The sequence below is a fragment of the Helobdella robusta genome (assembly GCF_000326865.2).
Source record: "Helobdella robusta unplaced genomic scaffold HELROscaffold_10, whole genome shotgun sequence".
Classification (NCBI taxonomy): domain Eukaryota; kingdom Metazoa; phylum Annelida; class Clitellata; order Rhynchobdellida; family Glossiphoniidae; genus Helobdella; species Helobdella robusta.
This window is the reverse complement of record NW_008703571.1, coordinates 1,344,200-1,370,656: the sequence shown is the minus strand read 5'-3', so window position 1 is coordinate 1,370,656 and position 26,457 is coordinate 1,344,200. Positions and strand designations below refer to the sequence as shown.

Sequence of the window (26,457 nt, the reverse complement as noted above, 5' to 3'; positions counted from 1 at the left end):
CTTAATCGCTTTAATAAATTCCTCAATTCTCGTAATGTAATTTCTTTAAATCAATATGGCTTTCGCGACAAATTATCAACTGAATTTGCAGTTGTCGATGTTATTAATTATATATCCCTAGCTTTAGAATCCAAGAAATACTCTATAGGTGTTTTCATTGATCTCTGTAAGGCATTTGATTCCTTGGATCATAATATTCTAATGTACAAATTATATTCTTATGGTATTCGTGGTTTGGCTTATAATTGGTTTTCTTCTTACTTATCTAACCGCTTTCAATATGTCTCTATTAATAATTCTAAATCTCAATTGTCTCCTATTAAATCTGGCGTTCCTCAAGGTTCTATTCTAGGTCCTTTGCTTTTCAATTTATATATCAATGATTTTATTAATTCATCAAATATTTTAAAGTTTGTTTTGTTTGCCAATGATACTACCATCCTTTACTCTCATCATGATATCAATATTTTAGTTAATGTTATTAACGATAAATTGAAATTCGTGTATGAGTGGGTTGTTTCTAATAATTTGCGCAATAATTTAGACAAAACGTGTTTTATTTTATTTGGTGCTAAGATTAGGACTGACATTGTTTTTCCTGTTATAACTTTAAATAACGGTGCTGTCAAAAGAGTCCCTTCAGTTAAATTTTTAGGTGTCTTTATTTCATCTAATTTGTCATGGTTGACTCATATCAAACACATTTCAAGCAAGTTAACTAAAAATTTGGGCCAATTAATCGTTTGAGTACTAAATTTCCTAGGTTTATCTAATTCACATTAAACAACTCTCTCGTATTACCATATATTATTTATTGTATTTCTGTTTGGGGTTCAGCTCCTAAATCAAATCTTCATATTTTAACATTATCTCAGAATTTTTTTCTACGTATTTTATTTAATGTACGTAAATTTGACCATATTACTTCTTTTTACAGTCTAGCGAATATTTATAATATAAAGCAATTATATATATGTTATTTATTACTTTTATTTTTTAAAATTTATAGGTTGAACTATTGTAAATTGCTTTTCAATGTACTTGTTTCATTTAAAAATACTAGATGTGATCGTTTCTGTAAAAATCCAGATTTTTACCTTTCCACGCCTAGGTCGAACTTTTTTCTTTATTCAGCTTTATCATTTTCAATGCGTCTTTGGGATACGTTACCTGAAAATGTGAAAAACTCACCTTCCTATAGCATATTCGAAGCATCAATTTATAGACTCATTTTGTCAGGTCATTTTAATAACCATTGAAACCATTTCCCCTGTCTGGTTGCCTATTAATATTTTCTGTTTTATTTTGGAATTTGTTTGCTTTTTTATTATTTATCAGTCCTTATATTTTGTTTGATTTATGTTTTCATCGCACATATTTTAGTTAAGGTGGTCTGCACATACAAATATGTATCTTGATCTCCTGTGCTTTCGGCCAAATAAATTATTTTTCAATTCAATTCAATTCAAATTAATTGCAATGCACAATCCAAAATTCAATCCAGCCAAAGCCATTCATAGTCATTAAAAGTTGTAAAAATTAGTAAAACTAATTTATTAAATTAATATTTGTAGTTAATATTTGCTTCAAAATTATTAAAAATCTCAATTTACTTCACGTAGCGAGCCGAAAGTTTTCTTGGCAACAATTCAACCTTCGATCCCATTTTAGTTGTGATATGAAAATAGATCGATGTTTTTGATTCAATTTTTTTCAATAGATAAGTCGTGTGTTTTTCGTATGGCGGAGTCTCGTCTGCCTCGTAGATTGTTATACAGCAAACTATTAAATGGCTGTCGTTCAGTCAATTGGCCAAAGATGTGATTCGTATATCAAGTGAAAAGCGTACTTCAGAAATGTAACATCACCTCAGCTGGACTTGAAAAAATAGCGAAAGATCGGTCTACATGGAAGAAGATTTGTAAAGCTGGTCTTAAATGTTTTATGTTGGAATGGACAAATGCCTCTTGCAGGCGTCGTCATGCAGCAACATCAAAAGAATTGAAACTAACTGATCCTCAATGCCCCATCTACGATCTCACAGAAGGCCGAATCAAACTTAATAGCGACGCAACAACCTCGCCGTTTCGGTGGACAACACAACAAACAACAGTATCAGTAGTATTATTTCAATGTTATTATTAAGTTAATTTCCACAGTAAAAGTAATATAAATAATTCGCAGATATTTACATAATAATATGTTTTTCTCAATGGATGCACCCGTTGTTTATTTACATTCAAATTACGTTTTTTAAATAAGATTACGTCACTATTGCGTCGCCGTAAACAAATTTGTTTTGTATATATATATCTGCATGCATTTCTTCATTCCTCAAAATCTTATTTGAAAACTCAAAGATTGAGAATTCAACTTAAGATTTTTTTATTCATTTAATTAAGACTTAGTTAGGTTGTTAGCAGTTTAGTTACGTATTTTTGTACGTTGATTGCGGCAGACTTAAGGTGTTAACAACTGTTTGACGTCGGTGAATCGTTTCATTCGAAATTTTCTGTTTCTATTTCATAGAAACCAACAGTCAACTCGGATGGACGGTACAAGACGCAGGCAGTATATTGGTAGCTCCTTCATTACTTGCTGGTTAGCGTGCCAGGGAATAATGCGTAGCTTTGTATCAGCGTTTTAATTTATTGTTTATGTGTGCATAAGTTAGGAGATAAGAATTTGTGGAAGCTTAATTAGGAATCAAAGATTTTACAGAACTTCATCAAAACTTAACCTGTGGATTTAGTCGCTAAAAATGATTAAAGTTTTGGGGAATAGGTTAACCGTTAACGATGAAATGAATTTGGGTAAATATTTATTTTTTAAAGTTTAGGGTAAAATTTCTTTAAAGTTTTGTTTTTTTTATTTTTTCAAAGTTAATGTTTTAAAGTTAATAAATTAGTTACAAGATTACAGTTGCGTTTATTAGGAACACAACATACACCTATTATTACGTTGTTACATCGGCAGAAGATTCTTGAAGAGTCTTCTTTTAAAGGTTGAAGGTGTATACAGCTATAGTCAATAATACGATGTTCTGTGCTCTGAAGTTTGAAAGTTTTTAACCGGTGTGGAGGGCAATGGCGTTGGGGTACCGCCATTGCCCACCACACCACCCCCTCGAAAACAGCTGCCTTGACGGGGCGAGGGGGCTTTTCACTAAAAGCTGTTTACCAAAAAAAAATATTTAGTATAAAAAATTTGTTGACCTTCATTGTTGAATTTATTTCGTTTAAAAAGTTGAAACTTTTTAAGAGTTAAGAGAACCCTAACATTTATAAGTACTTAGGTACTAAATAGCATTTGTACATTTGCATAAACATCTCAAGTGCAATAGCATTTGTATATTTGTTCTGTAAACTTTATTAAACATAAACCGTTAGGATTCAAGATGCATAATTATTTATAAATTTTTATAACTTGAGGTGGGTGATTGGTGTGGTGAGTATGAAATTATAAATTTGCTGCGGGGAATAAAATATTTTTAACGGTTGTCGAATGTTAAAGCTTAATTTTTTGAAATGTAAAAATTTTAAATCAAATTATGAACAAATTTATAAAAATTTTAAAATAAAATTAAAAAAATTTTAAGTTTCAAATAAAAAATTTGATGGAAATGGATAAAATCTATTGATTAAATGTGAGAAACTAATCTCGCTAATTCAACTGCAGCGAAAGTGCGTGTTACATATTGAAGACAATGGCAAAGATAATTAACCGCTAATTAAATCAATTATGAAGTCTTTTATCATCAAACACTGCAAGCAACCTCCACGTCTTACTCGTCTTCATCATTAGCCTCATCATTTTTCGCCATGGCCGTCATCGTTGTAATCATTGTTGTTATCATTCTTATACTCTCGTCATTATTATTAATATTGTTTTTGCCCGACTTCATTGCCACTTAATCGTTTATTCATTTTTTTGTTATTACCATTAAAAGGCTTCTACACATAAAATTGTTTGAAAAATATTGTTTAAATAATCAGCTAAATCATTTCTTAACATCATAACTCAAAATTTATGAAAGTGTGTCGATGTTTTTTTTAATCCATACTTTATATTTATATGTATATATACGTATATCATGTTTATATCATTATATGTGTATCATATCTCATTTATGAATTCTAAAAATGTTTTTTAAACATTATGCAAAAATAGTAGTTGTGTTAAAACTATTCAAACATCGATGATGAGATGAGCTGATGATTACGATGATGAATCTGATATTAATTATAATAATGATAGCTTACAATGGTGACTGTGATCATGTATAATTTGTTGACACATCGTTTTTTTTCAAAAACTTATTTTCAAATTAAACTTTGCTAATCTCATGGAAACTCATTTTAACAGTTAGAAGCATAGATGACTTAATATCAAAACATAGTTTCAAAAATATACACTTAATAACCAAACATATATGAATCTTTACAAGATTTTAAAAGTAATTTGTACATAGAACCAGGGCATACGAAATAAAGATTACATCATGATACTGGAGGGCCTTTGTGAGCAGTATTTGTATTAGGTCGCATAAAAAGACGAATGCATTTAAAATTGGTAATCAAACTGAAGAACAAAATTTAGAAAAAAAATTTATTTGCAAAAAATTTATTACACATAAAAATGACATAAAATTTATGTATTTAAACTGTAATTTTTTGAGCGTGGGAATTTTTAAACATTTTTTATTTTGCCAATTGATTAAAATGTATCAGAGCAAGCAAACATCGTGTTGACAAAATAGACAGTCATTGTAAACACTACACAGCTAATATATCAACACTATAACGTGTGATCAATGAAGAAACGCTAACACATTAGAAACATGTACCTATGTATAGTATATATACAAAACACACATGATGAATTGAACCAACCAACGAACATACATGGTAGGCTTACTGTGTGTCAACATTGGCTATTCACATAATATCATATATACAACTGTATATAATTAGTATTTCTATCATTTACACACGACACACATGTGTGTGTATTGTTCGTGTATAGTTGGGGTATAAATTACACATGTATTCTATCGTATGTATGTGTATTTCGGTATATTCCTACATACTTGCAAATGAATTGTAGGTATCCAACGGCGCATCCAAAATTTGGCACCAGGGTGATTAATATACATACAGATACATATTCAAACATACATACAATACAAACAAAAACTGTATGAAACATCAAACACACACACACACACACACACATATATATATATATATATATATATATATATATATATATATATATATATATACTGATATATATATATATATATAATATATAGATATATGTATGAGTAATTTATGAAATCTAACAGAATTTCAAGCGTTGGATAGTTTTTTATTACATTTTTAATGCTAGAAATTCGGTAGATTTCATAAATTACTGCATTTATTATGGTCTTTTACCAGCATATATATATATCAACAGATGAGCGAAGTCGAATGAATTTGTGAAGATATGGAGGTTGAGATGTGTTAAGTGTTTTATATGTATTTATATGAAAATAAGAGCATTGCTCACGTTAGTTAACTTCCTATTTAATTTTTAGATTTTTTAACGGTAGCTCGTAAATCATTGCCAAGTTTCTTGAATTCAAAACCAAAATTTTTATTTATATTAAACATGATAGAACATTTAAGCATGATAGAACAAAAAGCTTTTCTCTGTATTCCTATACCATCTTCCGTTTTCGAATTAGTACGTTCTGCATGTGGCCGAATACTCGAGTATGCTGTATGCTTTGGACAATATGACACGTCATCATTATCGATGATTCCTCTGTTTCTAAAAATGTTTGTTTAATATTATTATCGGATGTCTGTGTTCTAGGTCCTAGGAATCTATTGGCTCGACTAATCGTAAATTATAATGGTTGTTATTGCAAAAAACAAAGACATCCGATGGTAAATATTCAACACACTATAAAATATTCTTCATACTATAAAATATGGTCTTTTTCCAACTCATATATATATATTATATATATATATACTTATGTGTTTGTATACATATATATATATTCATGCATATATACAAACACATAATATGTTTATAACGAATGAATGACATAGCATATAAATGAATGTTCGTTTGTAAGTAAAGCTAAATTCGCTTATTAACAGTAGCAATACATGGGATATGCAGTGGATATTTATGTGTTAGATGTTTACATGTGAGTGAATACAAGTATTAAATAAATATATATTTGTATATGCTTATATGTATACATATATATATATATGATTAAGATATTTACATAATTATATTAGTGTTTATCATGAATTTATTTATAGAAACATTTGTAAACGCTGGTCGTCACAACCAAACCTAGATAGTTCTTAGCTTGTTAGTTATTATGCTGGCAATGCTTTGATAATATAAATTCGTTACTTAAATTGTGTATATAAGCATACATTACTATTTTTTCGGTTGAGGTTTCTAATTGTATATAAATAACTATTTGTTATTAAATAAATTAATTTATAAAAAGTTTGCTAGGACTGTTAATTACTATTATAATTATACTGACTGAGTAGAACGAAAATGTAATACGGTGTATCTCTATAATATTAATCATGTAAGACCATTTCGTAAAAACTAACTAAAATTTCAAAACCGATTGGAATCGCTTTCTTTAAAATTATGGAACCGCAAATAGTAAAAAAGTTGAAATCACTGAACGTCAATGAAGGTAGCGGCTTTGAACTGGCCTGCGAAATTCAAGACCAGCCTGACCTAGATGTGACCTGGACCAAAAATGGACTAGCCGTGTCTGCAGAAAGATTTAAGGTCGGTACCTGGTATGGTATTTTTGCTAAGTGAATGGTGGATGAAAATTAGAAAAACCTCATATCATTTATGACATTTGTGAATGGTGCGAATCAATGTCTGAGAACTTATTTGACAATATAATTTTTTCGCTGGGGAAATGTTTTGCTTCATGAATGTAATAACTACTGTTAATTAGACACCAATTTTATTTTATTATAATCGGAAATTTTTAACTAAATTTCAATAAAATAAGATAGAATCAGATAGACTTTTAAATAAATAATGAAAATATGTTTAAAATGTTTAAATTATGTGTAAACGACCTTCACCTCATTAACATATTCACCACCCCACTACCACAGATAACGAAGGTAGGCAGCGTGCACAAGCTAATCTGCCAGCACTCCAGCATGGAGGACGCGGGCAGGTACGTCTGTTGCGTCAGAAACGAATTTGGAGAGAGGAGAACCATGGCGGGATTGGTAATACTCAAGCAGACGCCACCTTCGTACACGCAACGTGACAGTGGGAAAGGAAAACGGAAGTGCGTAGGAGGTGAAGACTTGAAAGTGGAAGCTGATTCAAAACAAGATGACGTTATTAATGGTAGTACTCCGGAAAATCGCGATAACGGATATAGGAAAGACATCACTTCAAACAACATTAATCACGTGAACAACGTCCATGACGTCATTAACGACAATATCTGCAGCAAGAGCGAAAATAGCAACAACGATATCAAAAATATTCAAGATAAGAATTTCTACACAACGTACAAACACACTATTACATCACCACTATCGGTTTCTTCTCCACCACCAAGCACCCACTCCTCCTCCTCCTCATCATCATCATCATCTTCATTATCGTCACAGACATCTGCGTCATCGTCAACGTCATCATCGTTACCTCCGAAGACACTAAATAAAACTGAATCAGCCTTCGCGTCGTTATCGTCACCATCTCCCACCGCGTCTCAAAACAAAGTCACAAGTTTTACGTTATATTTAAATCGTACCCACCCCAGCCAACAACAACTTCATCCTCTTCATACATCCTTTTCCATCAGCGACAGCATTAACGTTGACCACTTTAAGATTGCGGAAAACATCAAAAATGACATCAGCAACAAAAATGACATTAACAATGGTGCCTATAGTAACGATGTCAGCGACATTAATGATGACGTGAACTTCGCTAACAACAGTAACAATGAATGCAATGTTAATGGAAATAACGATACCGGTAAGTACGCAGAAAGAAGCATTAGTGACAATAGCAACTGCAAGCTTTCATCATTTCCAGATAAATGCGATCACCACAACAGCCATATTGACACCGACATCAATACGAGCCATAGCATCAATGACATTAGCGACAAACACATCAGCGAGGACAGCAGCAATAACATCAACAGACAAAATTGTAATGACGACTACAAACTCCTAAATCACGTGTCGACCACTGAAAATGATGCTAACATCAGTCCTCTTAATGATAAAGATCTTGTTAAAAATGAAAAAAAGATAATAATGGAGGTTAGTGATTCAATCTCTCTCGATGAAACATCTAAAAATATTGTCAGCTGTTGGAAAAAAGCTGGAGAACACTGCAAACCTCACATTGATGTGGCGGAGAAAGTTGATGAAGTCATCCACGCCGACAAACTAGACGACGAAAATTGCGAACGTATTGAAAAAAATGAAATCTCACCGGAAACTTTTGAAAACATAACTTTAACTGATTTGCCTGAACCATGCAGAAACGCTGATCATCATCAACAACGACAACAAAATCCATCACAACAACCGCAACAACTTGACTCTTCAACTCTCAACTCTGATGAAAATAACGTTAAAAATATCGTCATCAATGATTCACATAGAAATATTATCCTCAATCAGCTAACTAACCTAGAACAACAATGTGATGGTAAGCTACAAAGTGTTGACCTGGAAGACCAGGCGTCACTCATCAAAAGTCTTCACCCGGAAAATCTTCATATCTTAAATCAGGCTGAAATCATGTTGACTGCGACATTTCAACGTTGCTACAAATGCCAGGAATTTTTTATTTCCTGGTTTAAAGGACCGAATGAAGTTAAAACTGGTATCAATTATTTGTTTTTTTATATATATTTTTAATTGTTTTCATTATTCTTTTTTCAAATAAATTTCAGTTTTTATTTCGGTTTTAAAAAATTTTATTCAAGTTAGCAAATTCCGCCATCGCGAAATTTCTTTTCTATATTTTCATGTAGTAGAAGAGAGGTAGTAGTAGCAGCAGCAGCAGTAGTAGTGGTAGTGCCAGTAGTTGCAGCAGCAGTAATAGTTGTAGTAAAAGAAGCAATAGCACGATAGCTTGTTATCATTGGCAACATAAAATGTGCTATTTTTAAAACTGTTTAAATTGCTAAAAAATTTGATTTTGCCTTCAAAAACTTCACTAGTTAATAAATTAACATTAAGCATCTGGATTATTTTATCAAAGTTTGTTTAGACTTGCATTTGCATAGATATGACTTTTATTTACAGTTCGTCAATGAAGAATATTCAATAAAATAATCTTAACCTACTTTAAATAACAATTATTTAAAAAACAAAATAAAATTTTGTTAAACTTTTAATAAAACTCATTCAAAAAAATAAATTTAAAAAAGTTGTAATGCTGTTCAGCTGGTAGGTTGAGTATTGAAACGACAGAAGGGACCTCAGTGTTGAGAGTCAGAGAAGCAGTTACCAACGATTCTGAATGTTATAGTGTTGTCGTCAGGTGTCGTTGTGTCACTAGCCAGATGTCTTCGTCCGTCACGGTTGAAGGTTGTCATTGTCGTTGTTGATATCATATCATTTTTGTTATCATATCGTCGTTCTTATCATCTCATCACTGCTATCATCATCAAAATTAGAATCAAATATACGGAAATTTCCTGTTTATAGATCATAGCCACTTCTTTTTATTCAACAGTTTTTATCCTTTCCCAGATTGCCCAGATCCCCCGTTTGGCCGGCCCGCGACGACGAACGAGACCACAGACTCCATCGTGCTGTCCTGGTACGGCCCTGTTTTTGACGGAGCAAGCCCTGTCATCGGCTACAAAGTCGAACAGAAACTCTCTGGAAAGCAACATGATTGGATCGTCATATCAGATCTCTGTCAAGTATTATTCTTATGCTACCAGCAAATTCATTTTAGTTTTAAATGAATTTATTCAAGCATTTCTTCCTGATTGAATAAACAACATCAGCCATCCACCCACTTATCCAGCACACAACATTCCACGTCAAAAACCTCCGAGCCCACACCTCGTACAACTTCCGCATCAGTTGCGTCAACAAACACGGCTGCAGCAGGCCTGGCATCGCTTGTGAAGCACGTACGAAAGAGAACGGTGGCGAAAATGGCGTGGAACAAAATGGCGTAACTCAATTTGATGATGGCGGGAAATTCGCGTTCGAACCGAGAATTGTAAGCATCAGGAGAGATAAAAAGTTTTCAGAGTTGTACATCAGTGGAGAACTTATCGGCCGGTCAGTTCGCGGACACTTTTTTTACCACTATTATAAACGAGTAATATAAATTTAAAATAAGTTTTAACTCTGCTGTGTATATGCATGCATGCTTGTTTGAAAAGTATTATTGAATAAATATTGTGCTTCGCTGATACTTAATTGAATAAAGGAAAATTATTGAACTTATTTCAATTCACAGCGGAAAATTTGGGGTAGTTCAAGAATGCTTTGAAATAAAGACCAATCGCAAGCTGGCTGCCAAGGTCATTAAACTGAAACAAGGTCAGAAGGAGGAGTTTCGAGAAGAGGTCAACATCATGAACAAGTTACACCACGTCAAACTTCTTCAACTTTATGATGCCTTCGAAACCTCGAGAGAGGCTGTTCTCATTATGGAATTGTTAGTTTGGGATTATTTCAACATTCTCTTCGTATTAAAAAATTATTCATTTAATTAATTAGACTTTATTTAACATTGGACATCATTAAGACATCTAGTTTGCTCTGTCCTAAACTTCTGGAATTAATTTCACTCATTAAAAAGCAAACTTCATTAAAAATCTTTCGAAGTCGTATTTGGAAACAAGCGAAGAATCACCGTGCAAATAGGGAAATAATTGCTATTATTTTTGAACGAAAATAACTGAATAAACATCTGCATTCAATGTGATAGTTATGTTTATTAATTATTTATTATTATATATAAAATTTATTCATATAGTTAAATTCAGTTCGGCTCTTATTTTATTACTTATTATAATGAGTTATTATCTTTTTTTTATTATATAATAATGCTTTGAAAAAGAAACATTAGAGGCGTTATTTTACTCTCTTATACTCTCTTTCTCTCTCTTTCTCTGTGTGTATGTATCGTACGCAAGGATATATTCTCATGTGTGCATTCTCATAATGATTTTACCGCATTTTTTCATATCTCAAAATCTGACTGACAAATATAAGCTAAAGTTGGTGTATAACTGTACAACGTTTGAAATTGGTCTCGTGAAGTTATTATACTGTTTGCTTCTGTAGCAAAGCCAAAATTAATTAAATTTTTATTTATATACCGGTATGCATATACGTCAAAACATTTTTTTGCTTCAATATTTGGAAATTTGTCGCGTTTGGCTGGTTATTATACTTGTGCATGAATATTTTTGAATAATCTGAAAAATTTACCAAATAAATCCTCATAAAAAATTTATTTAAATAATAATGAACAAATAATGATAATAATAATAAACATATAAACACAAATTACGTCATCATCATCTCCCAGCATTGAAGGGCGAGAACTGATGGAGCGCATAATCAATGAGGATTATTTGCTAACGGAACGGGACTGCATCTACTTCCTTCGACAGATATGCTCCGGGATCAAGTACATGCACGACCTAAACGTTCTCCATCTGGATATCAAACCGGAAAATATTCTCTGCGTACGCCCGGATTGCAATGATATTAAAATCATCGACTTTGGACTATCCCGCATGTACGATGAGAAGAAACCAGTCAAGGTTTTAAATTTATTCTGTGTTCCATCAATGAAGTAAATTTTAATATTCATTGTTTAAAACCATTCTTGCATTACTTTCTTTTATTATTACTATTATCATGTTTTTCGATGCATTTGTAGATGTTGAGTTAGTTTGTAAATGTTAGTGCACGGAAATTTATAATTTAAAAATCTTTGAAATCGTTAAAGATACCTTCACAATGAACATCCCCACCAAGGTAATGTTTGGCACCGCCGAGTTTGCAGCCCCTGAAGTGATAAACTACGATCCCGTGACACCGCTGACGGATATGTGGAGCGTTGGAGTTGTCTGCTACATCCTCCTTTCAGGATTCTCGCCATTCGCCGGCAATTCAGACGCGGAGACATTTGTGAACGTGACGAAAGTGCAGTACGATTTTGACGAGGGATTCGAAGATGTATCCACAAAGGCTCAAGAATTCATTTCATGTTTACTCGCAAGAAACCCAAAGTCAGTTATTGTCAAATGATTTTGTTTCTTTTTAAATTTTTGTTTTTGTTTAAATGCTCAACGGTTTTTCAACATTTACTTAAGAGAGAGAATGACGTCATCAGAGTGTCTGTCACATGATTGGTTGGTTCAATACGAAGATGTGACGTTGGAGAAAACACTGGATACGACACAACATCGAAAATTTCTCACGAGAAGAAAATGGCAGGTTGGATAGCCAACAGAAAATATAAATTTTATACTAACATAGCGTACATTGCATGTGGGATGCTAACTACTCGCACATGCGCGCGCTTCCTTTAAACTAACTTTTATCATTTTCGGCAAATCAATTTTTTTTTATCATTATCGGCAAAAATAATTATTCATCATTAGAAGCATGCTGCTACAAGACAGGGAACTAATGGTGGTGGTGATGATAAGGATGATGGTTGGGCATGATGGTGGAGATAATTATAATGACGATGCTATTTCAAAATTGGCCTGTGATATGTTTAGGTTGTTTATTAAATTTTTGCTGTCCCTAGAAATCAGGGAACGCTCTGAGAGCTCTATCTCGGTTGACCGGAGAATCGAAAGGTTTCAAGAGTAAGAGAGGATTCAGCGTCGATAGGAAAACTTTCTTGCTGAAACTTTTGAAGAAAAATCACGAAACTCACAACGGCACCGAAAGCACTCAGACACCTAACACCGACTCTTTGAATCCATCTGCAAACAGAAAATCTAGATCTTTGATTTCTATCAGCAGCAAATCCCTACATAGGGTTGATAAAATTTCCTTAATGAAAACATTCAGTCACCATCTGAAGAAAAGTTGACAAGATGGTAGGTGTCGTTAAAAACGTCACAAATCAATGAATTATTCAACTCGTACACCTCATCTCAAACCAATTTTTTTTATAATGTTTTAGTTTTTTTTCAGCACATATTAAAATCGTATCGTGAATTTTTGTTAACTTGTCAAATTAAACTGTTTTAGTAGGGCTATATTTCAATAATTAATTTACGAAGTTAAAACACCACGTAATAAGCGACTGACTACTCAAGATTTCCACATTTATTTTCATAATTTTTGTAATAAACGAATCAACCGATGTTTTTAAAAATATCTGTCAGTAATTTTATAAAAAATATAAACAGATGAATAGAAAAAAATACAGAAAAAAAAGATTTCAAAATAAATAACTGAATGGATGATCAAAAATAGTTGTTTAGAGATAGTTTGCTACGAAACTAAGAAATAAAGACATTTATTGAGACATCCTTTTCAGACAGTTTAGAGACGTCTCCAGGTCTAAAACAAACTCGCACATATATATAAACAGTGGCGTCGTACCAAGGGTGACCAGGGCATAGTTTGGGACGACGAGGCCTTGGCGCTTCACCCCTCTTGCCCTTCAACCCGCAAAAAATGTTTGCAATCTTTATTTACATAACTACATAAGAACAGTTAGATGTAAAAATCTGGAAAAAACTAGTTTAGCTCGCTGCTGGGTTGACATTAAATGTTCTTTTATTTGTGTCAAATAATTGCAACGCTTAAAATGTTGTTGTAAGAAAACTTTTGAAATAAAATGATAATGGATTTTTTAAAGGTAAAAGTGTTTACTCTCTTTACTGCAATTTTTGCAGCCCTCTTGCTAATTCACTGGATGAACAAAACACAAGCACACACATTATGTGTATAATTACACATAATGTGTGTTCACGTGTTGACATCTTTGGTGAAGGCACTTTTTAGAAAACATTATAAAAGTAAAAAAATATCATTGCTAGTTAAAAACATATTTTCTGGTTTCCGTTCATGGTTTTAAATATATATGTGTGTGAACCTGTTGAAAAATGGTGATTACGTATGTTTAACAAATGTGAATCTGTGCGTATGTGTGTGCGCGCGCGTTAGTGTGTTGAAGAGAGGAATAGATAGAGGGAAAACGTAGAAGAAGAAAATTAAAGAAGGAGAGAAAAAGAGAACGATTACACATTTTTACGATTCTTCGTAGCTCCAAATCTCTTTTGGGGATTATTTTGCTTCATTCTGTTAAAAGATGGTACAAACGTTAAAGCATCAACGATGCAATTATTTTGTTGGTACTCTTTCAAGAGACTCTTCCACATTTTATCGCATTGCAGGAGGTTCTTGTTACCTTAACGCGAACAAAACTCATTTTTAAAAATGTAAGTGACTGGTATTAATTAGTGAAGAAATATTTATTTGGTGTTAAAAGTTGTACCTATGATGATCAATCCGTGCTTGGCTCTGGTCAATGCCACGTTAATCTGATGTTCGTCAGATATGAAGCCAAGGTTCCTTTTGCACCAACCGATGGAAGGATTTTTCTCGATCTCATACTCCGGCATGGACCTCACCAAACTCAATATCACGAAGTCCCATTCGTTGCCTGCCAATTTACATTCCCAGTCGTCAGCTCGTTAAAATTTGTGCAGTGTAATAACAATTTCAAGCAAACAATAATATAATAAGTAAACTGGAGATGTTTTGCTATAGCTAACGCAAATTACTTCACAATCAGTACATTATTTGGACGAATATAACTAATTTTAACTAATTTTGTGTGTGAAAAATATAGTAAATTCAAAATCTCAGTAAATTCAAAACCTCAAAATAGCAAGAACGCAAAATTGATCTGACCTTGGCTGGATACAACAGTACACACTTTGTAATTTTCGTCATCAGTTGTTTTACGCAATTCAGATTCGATGAGATGGCATTGGGCTTTATACTGGGATAAAATGCAAATTTGTGAGATCTTTCGCATTGATCTCAACTCTCTGAATATTCTCACCTAAAATAATATGATAAAAGATGAACGTAATGGCGGTTTTGTAAGCAGAGAATGATCATTTGAGTGATTACCGCTTCCTTCATTTCCAGATCGTTGCTTTTTGATGATTCGTTGCCCTCCTCCGTCGAGACAGACAACGATCTCTCAGCTCCTTCGACATGGCAGAAAACCACCGGCCTGCTGGTGTTTGGCCAAAACTGAGGAATTTGCACCGGTTTGGAAATTGCGGTTATCAGTTTATTTTGGTAGAAATGTCGAGATGGAAAGTGGCAAATGGATTCATGCTGTCGGCAGATATTATAAATTTAAATTTTAAATTTCAACTACATTGTCAAAATAGAAAACAAATTTAATGGATTGAAAATATGAATACCATTCTGTACTGTTTGTTCAGCATGAAAGATTGCTCGCCGTATCTTTCAAACAGAGAAGTTTGCAATCCTTTCTCGGCGGCGGTTCTGTTTTTAACGATGGGTTGAAGTTGTTTGTGGTCGCCAATGAGGACAACCTGCCGTGCATGGGGGTGGTTGAGCAGGGGCAGCAAACATTCCGGCTCTTTGCACATCCCACATTCGTCTATAATTACCTGATTCAAGAAATTATCCATAATATTGCAACCATTGACAGATTTAAATTTAAAAGCAGTCAAGATCTGAATGTTCAGTAACAACAAAAGTTTTTAACGCTGGTTCGAACAACCATTCAAAATAATAACTATCGTATCAAAACACTTATCACAAAAGAAATATAAATAAGTAAATACATGTCAGTACCTGAGTAACAAGGGATCCATGCAGTAATCTCGAGTTGGTACTGGCTGGACATGTGCACAAAATTATTTCATAATTCTTGAGCTCCTCGGCTGATGCTTCCTTTAAAAGTTTCTGATATTTTGATATCTGTGAAATGAAAAAAGTAGCGGTAAAATATTTTATGTGCAAAAAAGATTTTAATAATTTTATGAGAAAATTAAAACTTCAATAAAACTCGTAAAGATATCGCACTTCCTCGTCCGCAACATTCTCTGGAATGTGGATGTTGTTTTGAAACCTTTCATCAAATTCTCTTATCTCATCGGCGTATTTCCTACCGGGTTTTCTAATCAAGTAATGCAAGGCAATATCTTTGTACTCCCTTTTGTCTTGTAACTCGTAACCTCTGGTCATGGAGGCGTTTCCTAAAAATCTCGGCAAAGGAAAAATATTTCTTTCCTGACTTTCACCGTACACTCTTATAATTTTTGGACAGGCTGAATTCAGTTTCATAAGCCAATCTGGCAAATTTCAAAATAATGATTTGGTTTCTTATGGATATTTGAATACAATTCCAAATACTATTTGTGCCATAAATAAATACAACAACTTTTTACTTAGGTTTTTAAAATATTTTTTAAAAAGTACACAAAAAATTATTGAAAATTTTACAATTAAGGAGCAGGAAAAATAATTTTGCTGTCAACACGACTAACCAGTAGCAACATCGACAGAGCTGTTGGAAGGTCCACAATAAAGGACCTGTCCAAGTTGACCATTCTCAGGATTTCTAACATTAAAATATTTATTACTTCTCGCAAACCAGCATGCCAACTTTATTGCTGTAACTGTTTTACCGGTACCTGCCCAGACACAAATTTAAGATATATATTATTCTTGATAGATTTTATAACTTGAAAAAACTTTTTAAAAAAATATGAACCTGGAGGTCCCTGAACAACGGTGAATGGACTGCTCAAGCACTTCTTTAAAGCTTCTGCTTGGTTAGAGTTATTTCTGTGAATGTCCCTACTGTCGTGTTCAATGTCGTACGTATCGTGTACTATATATTCTATACCTGGGTTTGAATTTAATGAGAAATTATTTTATTTGACATGAAAAAAAAAATCAAACGCTGACCTGGATAATTTTCAAAACTTTCACCCAAAAATATTTTCTGGCATATATATGAAGCCTCACCAAGTCCACAAAGGGCGTTCAACATTTTTCTAGTATTAAAATTAACAAATAAAGTTATAACCAAAATTTAAAAAAAATTCATCTTACTTTTCGGGCCAAGGAATGGTTAAAAATTCAACGGTGCACTTAGTGCGATTTTGTATGAGCTCTTGAGGAGGAAGACAATTATAATAATGAACAGTAAAATGTAAAATTATTTTTTTATCTTTTTTCGAAACCGTTTGATTGGTGGCAACAGCGTGGCAAACCCATTTATTTCTTGTTAACCCTTGATAGTCAGATGTTTCAACCTGCTGAAAAATGTTTATAACAAATAATAAAATACTGCGTGAAATATTGAGAAAGTTTTAATAGGCAACTTGATTCATTTTAGGAAATCTGATGCAGAGAAAGTCGTTAGTTTCAACTTCTTCGTCAACAGAATTGCAGATATGTATTCCTCTTTCATCACAGAATTTTTTGTTAACAACGAGAGTTCCATAAAATCTATCATTCTCTTTTTTTAAAATAACCTCCAAATAATGGCAAGTTATTGTATCATTTTCTGTAACGACAGATGCAGCTGCTTCCATTAATAATATAGGCTGCCATATTTCTTGGTATTGTGTTATGCTCTGGTAATAATCTTTCGTGCTTGCATGAGCAGCGTTTGTGAAACACTTAATCTGTTTTAATAAAAATTTTATTGTAGTAGAATAATTTAAAAAAAAACTGTTGAATCTTACTGGGTCGATTTTGTGCTCAACACAAATATCATTTTCATCAGTTAAGTTTACCATCTGAATGGCCGGTTGAAGAAAACCATTGAGTGAGTTAGAGCCGAACTGAGCTGCTAGCACGGAGCCTCTTCTTATCAGTAATGAAAACAACACGTAGTGCCTCGTCATTATTTCGTTGTCTTTCATTTCTGAAGTTATTTCACGGTTGCCTATCGTAAAAGTTGCATTCGATATTTTTTCTGAAATTTTATCCCATTCCTGCTTAAAACTTCTATTATCATCATTAATCAAAGTCGCCCTTATCAAATTTTTCCAGCTGTCAGAATCTATCATGGTAACATATTTGTCGGCATTAATTGAAACAAAGTCATTAACTTTCTTCACGTGCCTTGCGTGAGACATTTTAAAAACATTCTCGTCGTTTGAATAAATTCGTTTGTCCCATTTCAGCCTTATACAACTGTCGTTTATTTCTGGCTTGTCGGATAAAGCCAACAAATTGTACGGTAGTTCACTCTGTTTATGAGATAATTTAGGTAAATAAGGAGAACTGAAAAAAATGCTGTCGTCATTCAGATTTTTAATAAAAATTGGCAAATACAAAGGTTCCTTGAGGAAATTAGCAATTTTCAATATAATGGATTGTTTAGAATAATTTTTATTGTTTGTGAAGGCTTGATTAATTTTTCGACAAATTATTTCAATCTCTTCCTTAGTGTAAGAGGGATTTGTTTTGTTGTTGAGAGAATCTTTAACAAGACGATGGTTGACGATGTCAATGTATCTCCTTATTGGAGAAGTAAAGTGAGTGTAAAGAGGCACGTTAAGTGAAAAATGTTTCATCGCATTTCGATTGCGTTCATCAGAACAGACGTATGTAGCTTTTTCTTGAATGCAGTACCAAGAAATGAGAGCCACTGATATTGAAGGGTGATTTATTTCATTGCCAATGATGTTTCTCATCTTTTTAAAATCACCTCTTTTATAACACTCTTTGAGATTATTGGTTTTTTCTTTAAGGAAATAAATAAAATCTTTGGAACTATCTTTATTATCATTTGAGCTGTGGAAGCGGTCAAAATATGATGAACCGGAAATAAAATGTTTCCACTGATCAAAAAACTTTGCCTCATCTTCATTGTCAGGACCATCCTGTGTTCTCAGTGGAATGACATTAGGATACTTTGAATATAGATACTCAGCTACTGCCTTATTGGTAAGTATCATAAACTCTTCAATGAGTTGATGTGCCTCGAAGCAGCTATCAATTTCAAAAGGATTGTCATTGTTCTGACAAAATAGCCAGCCCAATTGCATTCTTTGTTTTCTAAGTTGTACAGATATTTTATAAAGCAATGAAACTGTTGAAGTTAGATTTTCATTCGCATTTGAATTTCCGCCGATAATATACTGGGCTTCCTCGTATGACATCTTTTTTTTATTGATGATTTTAGATTTTCTAATGGAAATAAAGCGTGCTTCAAATTTCGGAAAAAATTTAATTTTGAAATAAACAGACAAAACTTTTCGCATTTCTCCTTCAACGAGGCTACATACGTTGTCGCTAGTTCGTGAGGGCAGCATGCTCCTCTTTGAGCCACAAGCCGGATAATAAGTTAGAAGTCGTTTGCTTGCTTCTTTATCACAAGGACAATCTTTTATTACATTGCTGGTTACGTCCGCAATATGCACTATTACTTGATAAGATGAATCTGGCATACTGATAAGAGACAACGCGTCGTCCATGTCTTTGCATGAAGATGGGTCTATGCTGATGGTGAACAGGTTAGTTAAATCTTCGTAGTCCTCGTGAGGTTCGGCATCCCACAGACAATCAATTTCATTGCTCTTAGGCACTTGATACAAAACATTCAAAACTTGTTGACTTTCTTCAAAATTTGTACCCGATTTAATAATATCACTAATGTACCCCAAAGGATACATATAATCAAAATTCCAGCGAATATATTTAACTACAAACAATGTTTTATCTATTATTTCAGCATTTAAACGTATCGATTTAACCAACAAGAGTTCCTCGTTTTCGTCATTGTACGTATAAACTGATGCATATTTTTCAGAAATTTTGTTGTTTTGTGGCAATTTCTCTCTCATGACGTGTATTTTAGGAGCGATTCCATCAATGGGAATCATGAGATGCGGTAGATGGTAGTCCGCTTTGCACAAGAATGTGTACTTTTTTCGATCAAAAGCGTGTTTGAGGACTCCAACTACTGTGCCTCTTTTAACATAAACTTTGTCATCACCTAACTCTTTAGTGTCCTTCAGCTGAACGACAACCTCGTCACCATCCAAACACGGACCACAGTTTACTCGACTTCTAATTTCTACTTTGGTGTGCTCGTTCGGATTTTTAACATCAACATCTAAAAAGTCGCAAACGGCTTTAGAAGAGCCATTCAGTTTTATTTTACATCTCTTGTAAGTGCTACCAGAATATTTCAAAAGTTCATTCAATTTATCAATCGGATACATTTCATAGTAAATATGTTTCTTTTTCCCACTTTGTTCAACTTCATTTTCATAATCCATTTGAGCTTCTCTATCAAAATCATCTCCAAGATTGTCAAAAGGAAATCCAATAGTACTTGAAACATCATCAAAATTAGAGTAGGCCTCGTCTATTGAAACTTCTTTCAGGTCGATCTCCTCACTGTTTTCGCCGTTATCTTGATTTTCTACGACTGACTTACCTAATTTTCTTTTTCCACATATCATAGCTTGATTGATAGATTTAGATTTTTCAACAATTTTATTCACCGTGAAATTTAACCTTTTCAATTTCCTGACGACAATGCAGTGCGCATGAGGACATTCATCATCGTGGACATCTTCAAATCCCGCATCGTTACCTCTCTGCATAAAAACAATTTTTTCACTGCTATCCCATTTGTGATAATTTACAGCACTGCATTGATTCAAGTGTTTTTTCTTATAAATCAAATTTCCATCTTTTTTGAAACATTTTCGACAAATGAATTCAAACAAACCCTTGTGTTTTTCATGGAAACCTCTTAATTCTACATCAAGTTTCAGGTCAGTTTTTTTGAGGTCGTTGATGAACATATCAACAGAATAGTTGTGCGTTTGAAATATTTCCCACGCTTCCCTTTCAATTTCTGTATGAGGATTGGGACATTTTTGGCGCTCCTTGCATTCTAAACCGTTATTAAATTGTTCACACAAATTTTTAAATCGCCTTCTAACTTGCCTAACCATAGTCCAGTCATCACTGGTTTCTCTAACAATTATTTTTTTTAATGCAAGCTGATCACATTCACAAACGTGTTCATGATCACTGTTTAAACGGTATCTGAAGCTACATTGTGATAAAGTTTTGAGCTTCACCAGACATAGATGACAAACCAGCATGATGTCATATGATTTTGTCAAAATCTCATAAAACTTTCTGACTTTGTTAGATGCCTTTTTTTGAGAATTTTCTTTTAATTTTTCTTCTTTTTTGACAGCAGTTCTATAAACTAAAAAATGTAAACAAACAATAATAGTAGATTAATGTAATACAAATATAAATGTACACATTTAACTGACAAACCAGGTTGAGCAAGAGCTGTTTGAGGATGGTTTTTGGCTTTCCCTGTTGACTCCCTTTTCTCATTTCCTTTCTTTGACGTGTCAGTCATGTTTTTCCAATCTTTTTCAGCACTGTTAATTTTTTCTTCAACTGGTGTCTCTGGTACTGCATAGCTCACATCAGTTTTCTTCTTAAAACTTTTCTTTACATTTTTTTTTGATTCTTTATGTTCAACTGAAATTAAACTTTGATTGTTAATTTCAACCATTACTTTTATTATTATTAAAAAAATTAATTATTTTATAAAAATTTATTTATTCAATTATAAATTCATCAAAGTTCTAACTATGTTGTTCTACTTTTTTTTTATTTTTCTCTTCTTTCAATTCTTTTTCTTTCTTAATCTTAATTAGTGAATGTTTGTTTTGAATTTAATGTTAATGAAATATCAACAAGAAAATCTGATTAACTTAAAATAAAATGAAAGAATACTTGTCTGGCAATCTCATCTATTTCATCATCTCTGTTTATTGGAGCATCATTGTTATTATTTAAATTTACCTGCAAAAAAATTTAACAAATTATTAAAATTTAATAAAGAACATATAGAAAGGAATAAATATTATTTTAAAATAGGCATACATCGTTATAATTGTAATTTCTTAGATTTTTTCGTGGATTTTCGTGAAATTCGTGAGTGTTTCTGATCCAATCATCATGAAAAGGAGCCTTATTTTAATTTAAAATCATTCAAATTTAAAATATAACACTGAAAAAGATCATTTATATATTATAAAAGTTCTTTTATATTTGCAAAAAAATTATGCATCATGCAATTTATAGTGATTTCAAAAATTAATCTAAGTTATGAAGTGCTGTTCATGATCTTAGGATCATTATTTATTGATATCCTTCTTCTCATTTTACCAAAATTTACAATTTATATTTCAGTTTCTAAATATTCTGTGAGTGCATTATAATTATTATAATATATAATACAAGTCATTTTTTGTTTCATTTGTATTTCATACAGGTTTTCATGGATTTTACTTTTTTTAAATAAGAGTTTTTTTATTATCTGATGAATTACATTACTATAGCAATATTTAAAACTTAAAAAATTTGGATTTCATATTATAATATCATATCATAATACCAAAATAATAAAAGACTTGATCCTTAAAGATGTTAAAAAGATAAATAATATAAATTAATTTTTAATATTAATTAATAAATTAATCAATAATTAAAAACTATAAAAACAAATACTCCCAGGAGAAAAAAAACTTCATCAGGATAATAATTTGCCATAATTAATTATAATTAATAGATTATTTTTTCTTATATATAATAATTTCTGATTTAATTTATTTTATGATCTATAATTTATAATTTCAACTTGAAAAAATATTATTTGCTTCGAATGTGTACAAAATTTGCAGAAACGATCGATCAAATCAAAGAAACATAGCTTTGTATTTGTATGTACGCGTATATAATATACTATACAACATAACACTTTAAAATACGCTCTTGCATTTGTGTATTGTATTATTTGTTGTATTTGTCGTATTTGCTTGTTTCTGACAGTGTAAAAGTGATATCGAAACAAAAAACTTTGAAAATCCCCAAAGCTACTATTGTAAGCTAATAGGCTGGCTAAAAATAGAAAAATGACGAAGAAAATTAGCACGACGATTCAAATAAAGGTGATCACACACGTAAAAAGTTACAAACAGAAATGGCACTCGAACGCCATTCGATTAGACAAAACCCGCGGAACATTTCAAGCGATCGGTGTTGGATCGTCAAGTAAGCTAACAAAAGAAAACTCAAAAAGCTACAAAAAGAACGACTTTCAGTAGGTACTTGGAATGTTGGGACTCTTTGGACAGCAGGCAAACTCCAGTTTCAGTAAGAATAGATATCACTATGTATGTGACATACAATACATTTAGAATACCATGCTTGTGATGTGACCTACTTGAATTAGCAGAGATCAGATGAGCATAAGCCGGAGAAACAAACGGAGGAAAAGTAATATGGTCAGGAAATGAACAAAGACATGTAGCTGGTTTAACATACTTCGCTCTCTATTGCAATATGTAACATTGCATATATGCATGTGTTTAAATACGTGGTGTTAAACTTTTGACGTGCTTTCTTTGATGTTTTCTCTAATTAACTTTTTAATTATAATATTACTATTACAATTTTTTTAATGCTATTGAACTCATATTACCATGGTTACCATCATCAATTGTTATTATTATTAATTATTAATTTTATTATCGTCATTGCTATTAAATTCATACTTCCATGGTCAATTATTAATTTCTTAGTTCCAAGGGCGCCTCAGTCGCTTGCATCGACGCTTTATAAATGATATTTATTATTATTATTGTTGTTATTATTATTATTATTATTATTATTATTATGCAAGTTGTCTTAAATTTGATTAAAATGAGTGTGCGTGCGTGTGTCCGAATGTGTGCGTGTGTTGTGTTATTTGCACGTGCAATTGTGTATTGAGTGCTATTGAGCGTGTGTTTGATTGTATGTGTGTGTGATTGTCACCGAAAGTGAAAGAGAAACATTCCATAACGTTCTCTATAGGGTGCAGTGTTATTCATTCTTTGTTACCTCTTGTTTATTCATATTCAAATTTTGCTTTCTTGCTTTCTTTAAATTTTATATTTTTCTAACGCTGAATATACCTCGATCTCAACCTATTCTCTATCTCTCTCTCTCTCTCTCTCTCTCTCTCTCTCTCTCTCTCTCTCTCTCTCTTTCTCTCTCTGTCGTTTTTTATTCTCTGCCTTGCTCTGTCATTGTCTACCTACCTGTGTATGTGTGTCTCTTTCTCACACTTATTATCTTTCTTTATGTAACATATTGCTTTATAAAAAACTACCTCTTATTTTGTGCTGCATGTATGTCGGTGAGTTTTATCGACCAACCAATGGCTTACGTATGCGTGCGTGTATGTGAGTGTAACTTAAACGCCAACGACAAACAAATAATATTAGTAGGAAGCAAATAATGTAACTAGGAAGTGAATGTTATATTGTTTTAATAGTTATTTTATTTCATTAAAATGGACGATAATAGTAACAATGCACAGCTACATTAAAGTTTTACAAACAGCAAAATACAGAAAAAACATCAAAAATTTCAAATACTGCATCAATCTATAAATGAAATTAATTTTAATAAGCCCTTATGAACCATTTTACGCTAACAATCACTCTTAAGAACCGTTATGCTCTCAACATAATGTTCAGTAAGATTATTATTATTATAGAGTCAAACTAAATTACATTCTCTATCCTTTTTTTAACAAAATTCTTTAAAAAGGGAATGTCACTAAAATTTGTTGGCTTTGATCGTGCTTCATAACAGAAAGAGACAAAGTAAGCCTACATGCAATGTAATAAGTCTAGCGTTGTTTCAGATCTTGTTTGCGTTTGACGCATGAAATGAACATAAAACGGAAGTTTGTAACTATTATTTAGCAAGAAAATAAATAATTTACCAAAATTTGGCTGCTTGGATTAATGAATAAAAAATGGCATATCGATTCCTTCGTATTTGTGTTTCTAGACGCTTCGAAGAACAACGAAATTCTCTACCTTGTACTGGAGAATTCATTTCGAATCCTTGCTTTCATTTTTTAATTTTCACCTCCCACGTTTGGCAAGACAACCAAGAAATAATAAAACTTAATGTTCCCTGTAGTTATAGAAACTAAAGGATTATAAGTTTTAAGTTCAAAAAACGTTCATTCGCACTTTTCTATGTAAACAAAAACGCTTATCCTCAAAATTCAAATTTTCAAATTAACGCGATTAATAAAATGAAATCTAGCAGACTTTCAAAGTTATTGTATTTTATATTTATTGCCAAACTAATAGACAAAAACTTAATACTGTGTGAAGTGATAGATTGGGCAGATGATATTTCCAACATACTTCTAGAAATTTTTAACTTCTATTCCGGAGAAAATCACTTGAAGAAAGAATTTGAAAAGTGGGAATTTGAAGAAATATCCTTGGATCCGTTAAAAGTTGTAACAGAAGCCGCTCAGTATATCAGTCTGTGTTTCGGTTTTTTATTTGATTACAACAATTTAGGTTATATATTAAATTAATAGATAAAGAACTAAAATACTTTTAAATTTATTCACTGTAATTTATTGCTTGCAAATTTAAGCTATTTGAAATTAACAGAAAATGCTATTTTATCTGTTCCATAATTGATAAATTCAAAAATAATTATTCATAAAAGTTCAATAAAGTTCGAAATGCGACTACTTTAATTTTAGTCCTATTCAACATCGTAGACTTATACAGTTATTATTAATGTGAGTCAGTAATAAATTGTTTAATATGAAGTCTATTCAATTCTATGACATAACTTACCAGCCAGTCCAACATACTACTGACTGTGCTGCCGCTGTTTGCTGTAACTTTTTTAGTCTGAACTAATAAGCAATCCTGCTTGCATTTTTGTAGTGAGTATTTAAACATGAACTTCATGAACTGTAAGGCCACAAGAATAAAGTTCAAAAAGTTCGAACATCTTAACAATGTTCTGTTCAACTGTTTTATATCAATCATTAAATTACTAACCTAGAGCTCTTGAATGAATACCACAAACCATTGATAAAAAAACATAGGACCGCTTTCGGTTTTAGATTTTGTAAAAATTTGGAAAAGTCGGAGCTAAAAAAGAAAAAATTTAAAAATTTAAAAAAAAAGACCCGCAACTATAATAAAATTATAAGAAATTACGAAAAAATTAAAACCCAAAACACACGAATTAACCAATAAAACGGTGTATTTTTCATAAATTTATTTGATATTTTCAATAACACAGACCAGATGTACGATCCGTTATTGGGCAGTTTGGAGAGTTTCAAATCTCTAGCTGTCAACTACGCTTCGGCTAACAATACACTAGGAAAGGAATTCAGAAATGAAGTAAATGCTTAGATGACGAATTTGGTAAAATGAATAATAATAATAATAATAGCTAATAAATTATAATGTTTTTTTTAAATAGAGTAAAGTAGTAACATATAATAAAATAAAAATTTTAGTTTTAATTTGTTCGTTTG

General features: G+C 32.1%; 4 protein-coding genes across 4 annotated transcripts; 2 read left to right on the top strand and 2 right to left on the bottom strand.

Moving 5' to 3' along the window:
• Positions 1-1,609: 1,609 nt before the first annotated feature.
• On the bottom strand, positions 1,610-3,904 carry HELRODRAFT_166612 (hypothetical protein; the record flags this gene model as incomplete). Its single annotated transcript, XM_009011840.1, has 4 exons — positions 1,610-1,793; positions 3,073-3,172; positions 3,427-3,470; positions 3,789-3,904. The coding sequence occupies 4 exons, from the start codon at positions 3,902-3,904 to the stop codon at positions 1,610-1,612; spliced, it is 444 nt and encodes a 147-aa protein (XP_009010088.1).
• Positions 3,905-9,487: 5,583 nt separating this feature from the next.
• HELRODRAFT_71703 (hypothetical protein) lies at positions 9,488-12,521 on the top strand (the record flags this gene model as incomplete). The annotated part of the gene is made up of 7 exons (XM_009011839.1): positions 9,488-9,623; positions 9,789-9,964; positions 10,072-10,334; positions 10,516-10,716; positions 11,596-11,833; positions 12,051-12,308; positions 12,393-12,521. Coding segments are annotated over 7 exons (1,401 nt in total), but the record flags the coding sequence as incomplete, so codon positions are not given.
• Positions 12,522-14,281: 1,760 nt separating this feature from the next.
• Positions 14,282-16,376, bottom strand: HELRODRAFT_71671 (hypothetical protein; the record flags this gene model as incomplete). The annotated part of the gene is made up of 7 exons (XM_009011838.1): positions 14,282-14,451; positions 14,539-14,706; positions 14,958-15,111; positions 15,183-15,395; positions 15,485-15,697; positions 15,894-16,010; positions 16,131-16,376. The coding sequence occupies 7 exons, from the start codon at positions 16,374-16,376 to the stop codon at positions 14,282-14,284; spliced, it is 1,281 nt and encodes a 426-aa protein (XP_009010086.1).
• A 6,635-nt stretch (positions 16,377-23,011) lies between these two features.
• Positions 23,012-26,332, top strand: HELRODRAFT_166609 (hypothetical protein; the record flags this gene model as incomplete). The annotated part of the gene is made up of 3 exons (XM_009011837.1): positions 23,012-23,150; positions 25,253-25,471; positions 26,217-26,332. 3 exons carry the CDS (start codon positions 23,012-23,014, stop codon positions 26,330-26,332), a joined length of 474 nt encoding a protein of 157 aa, XP_009010085.1.
• Between the last annotated feature and the right edge of the window lie 125 nt (positions 26,333-26,457).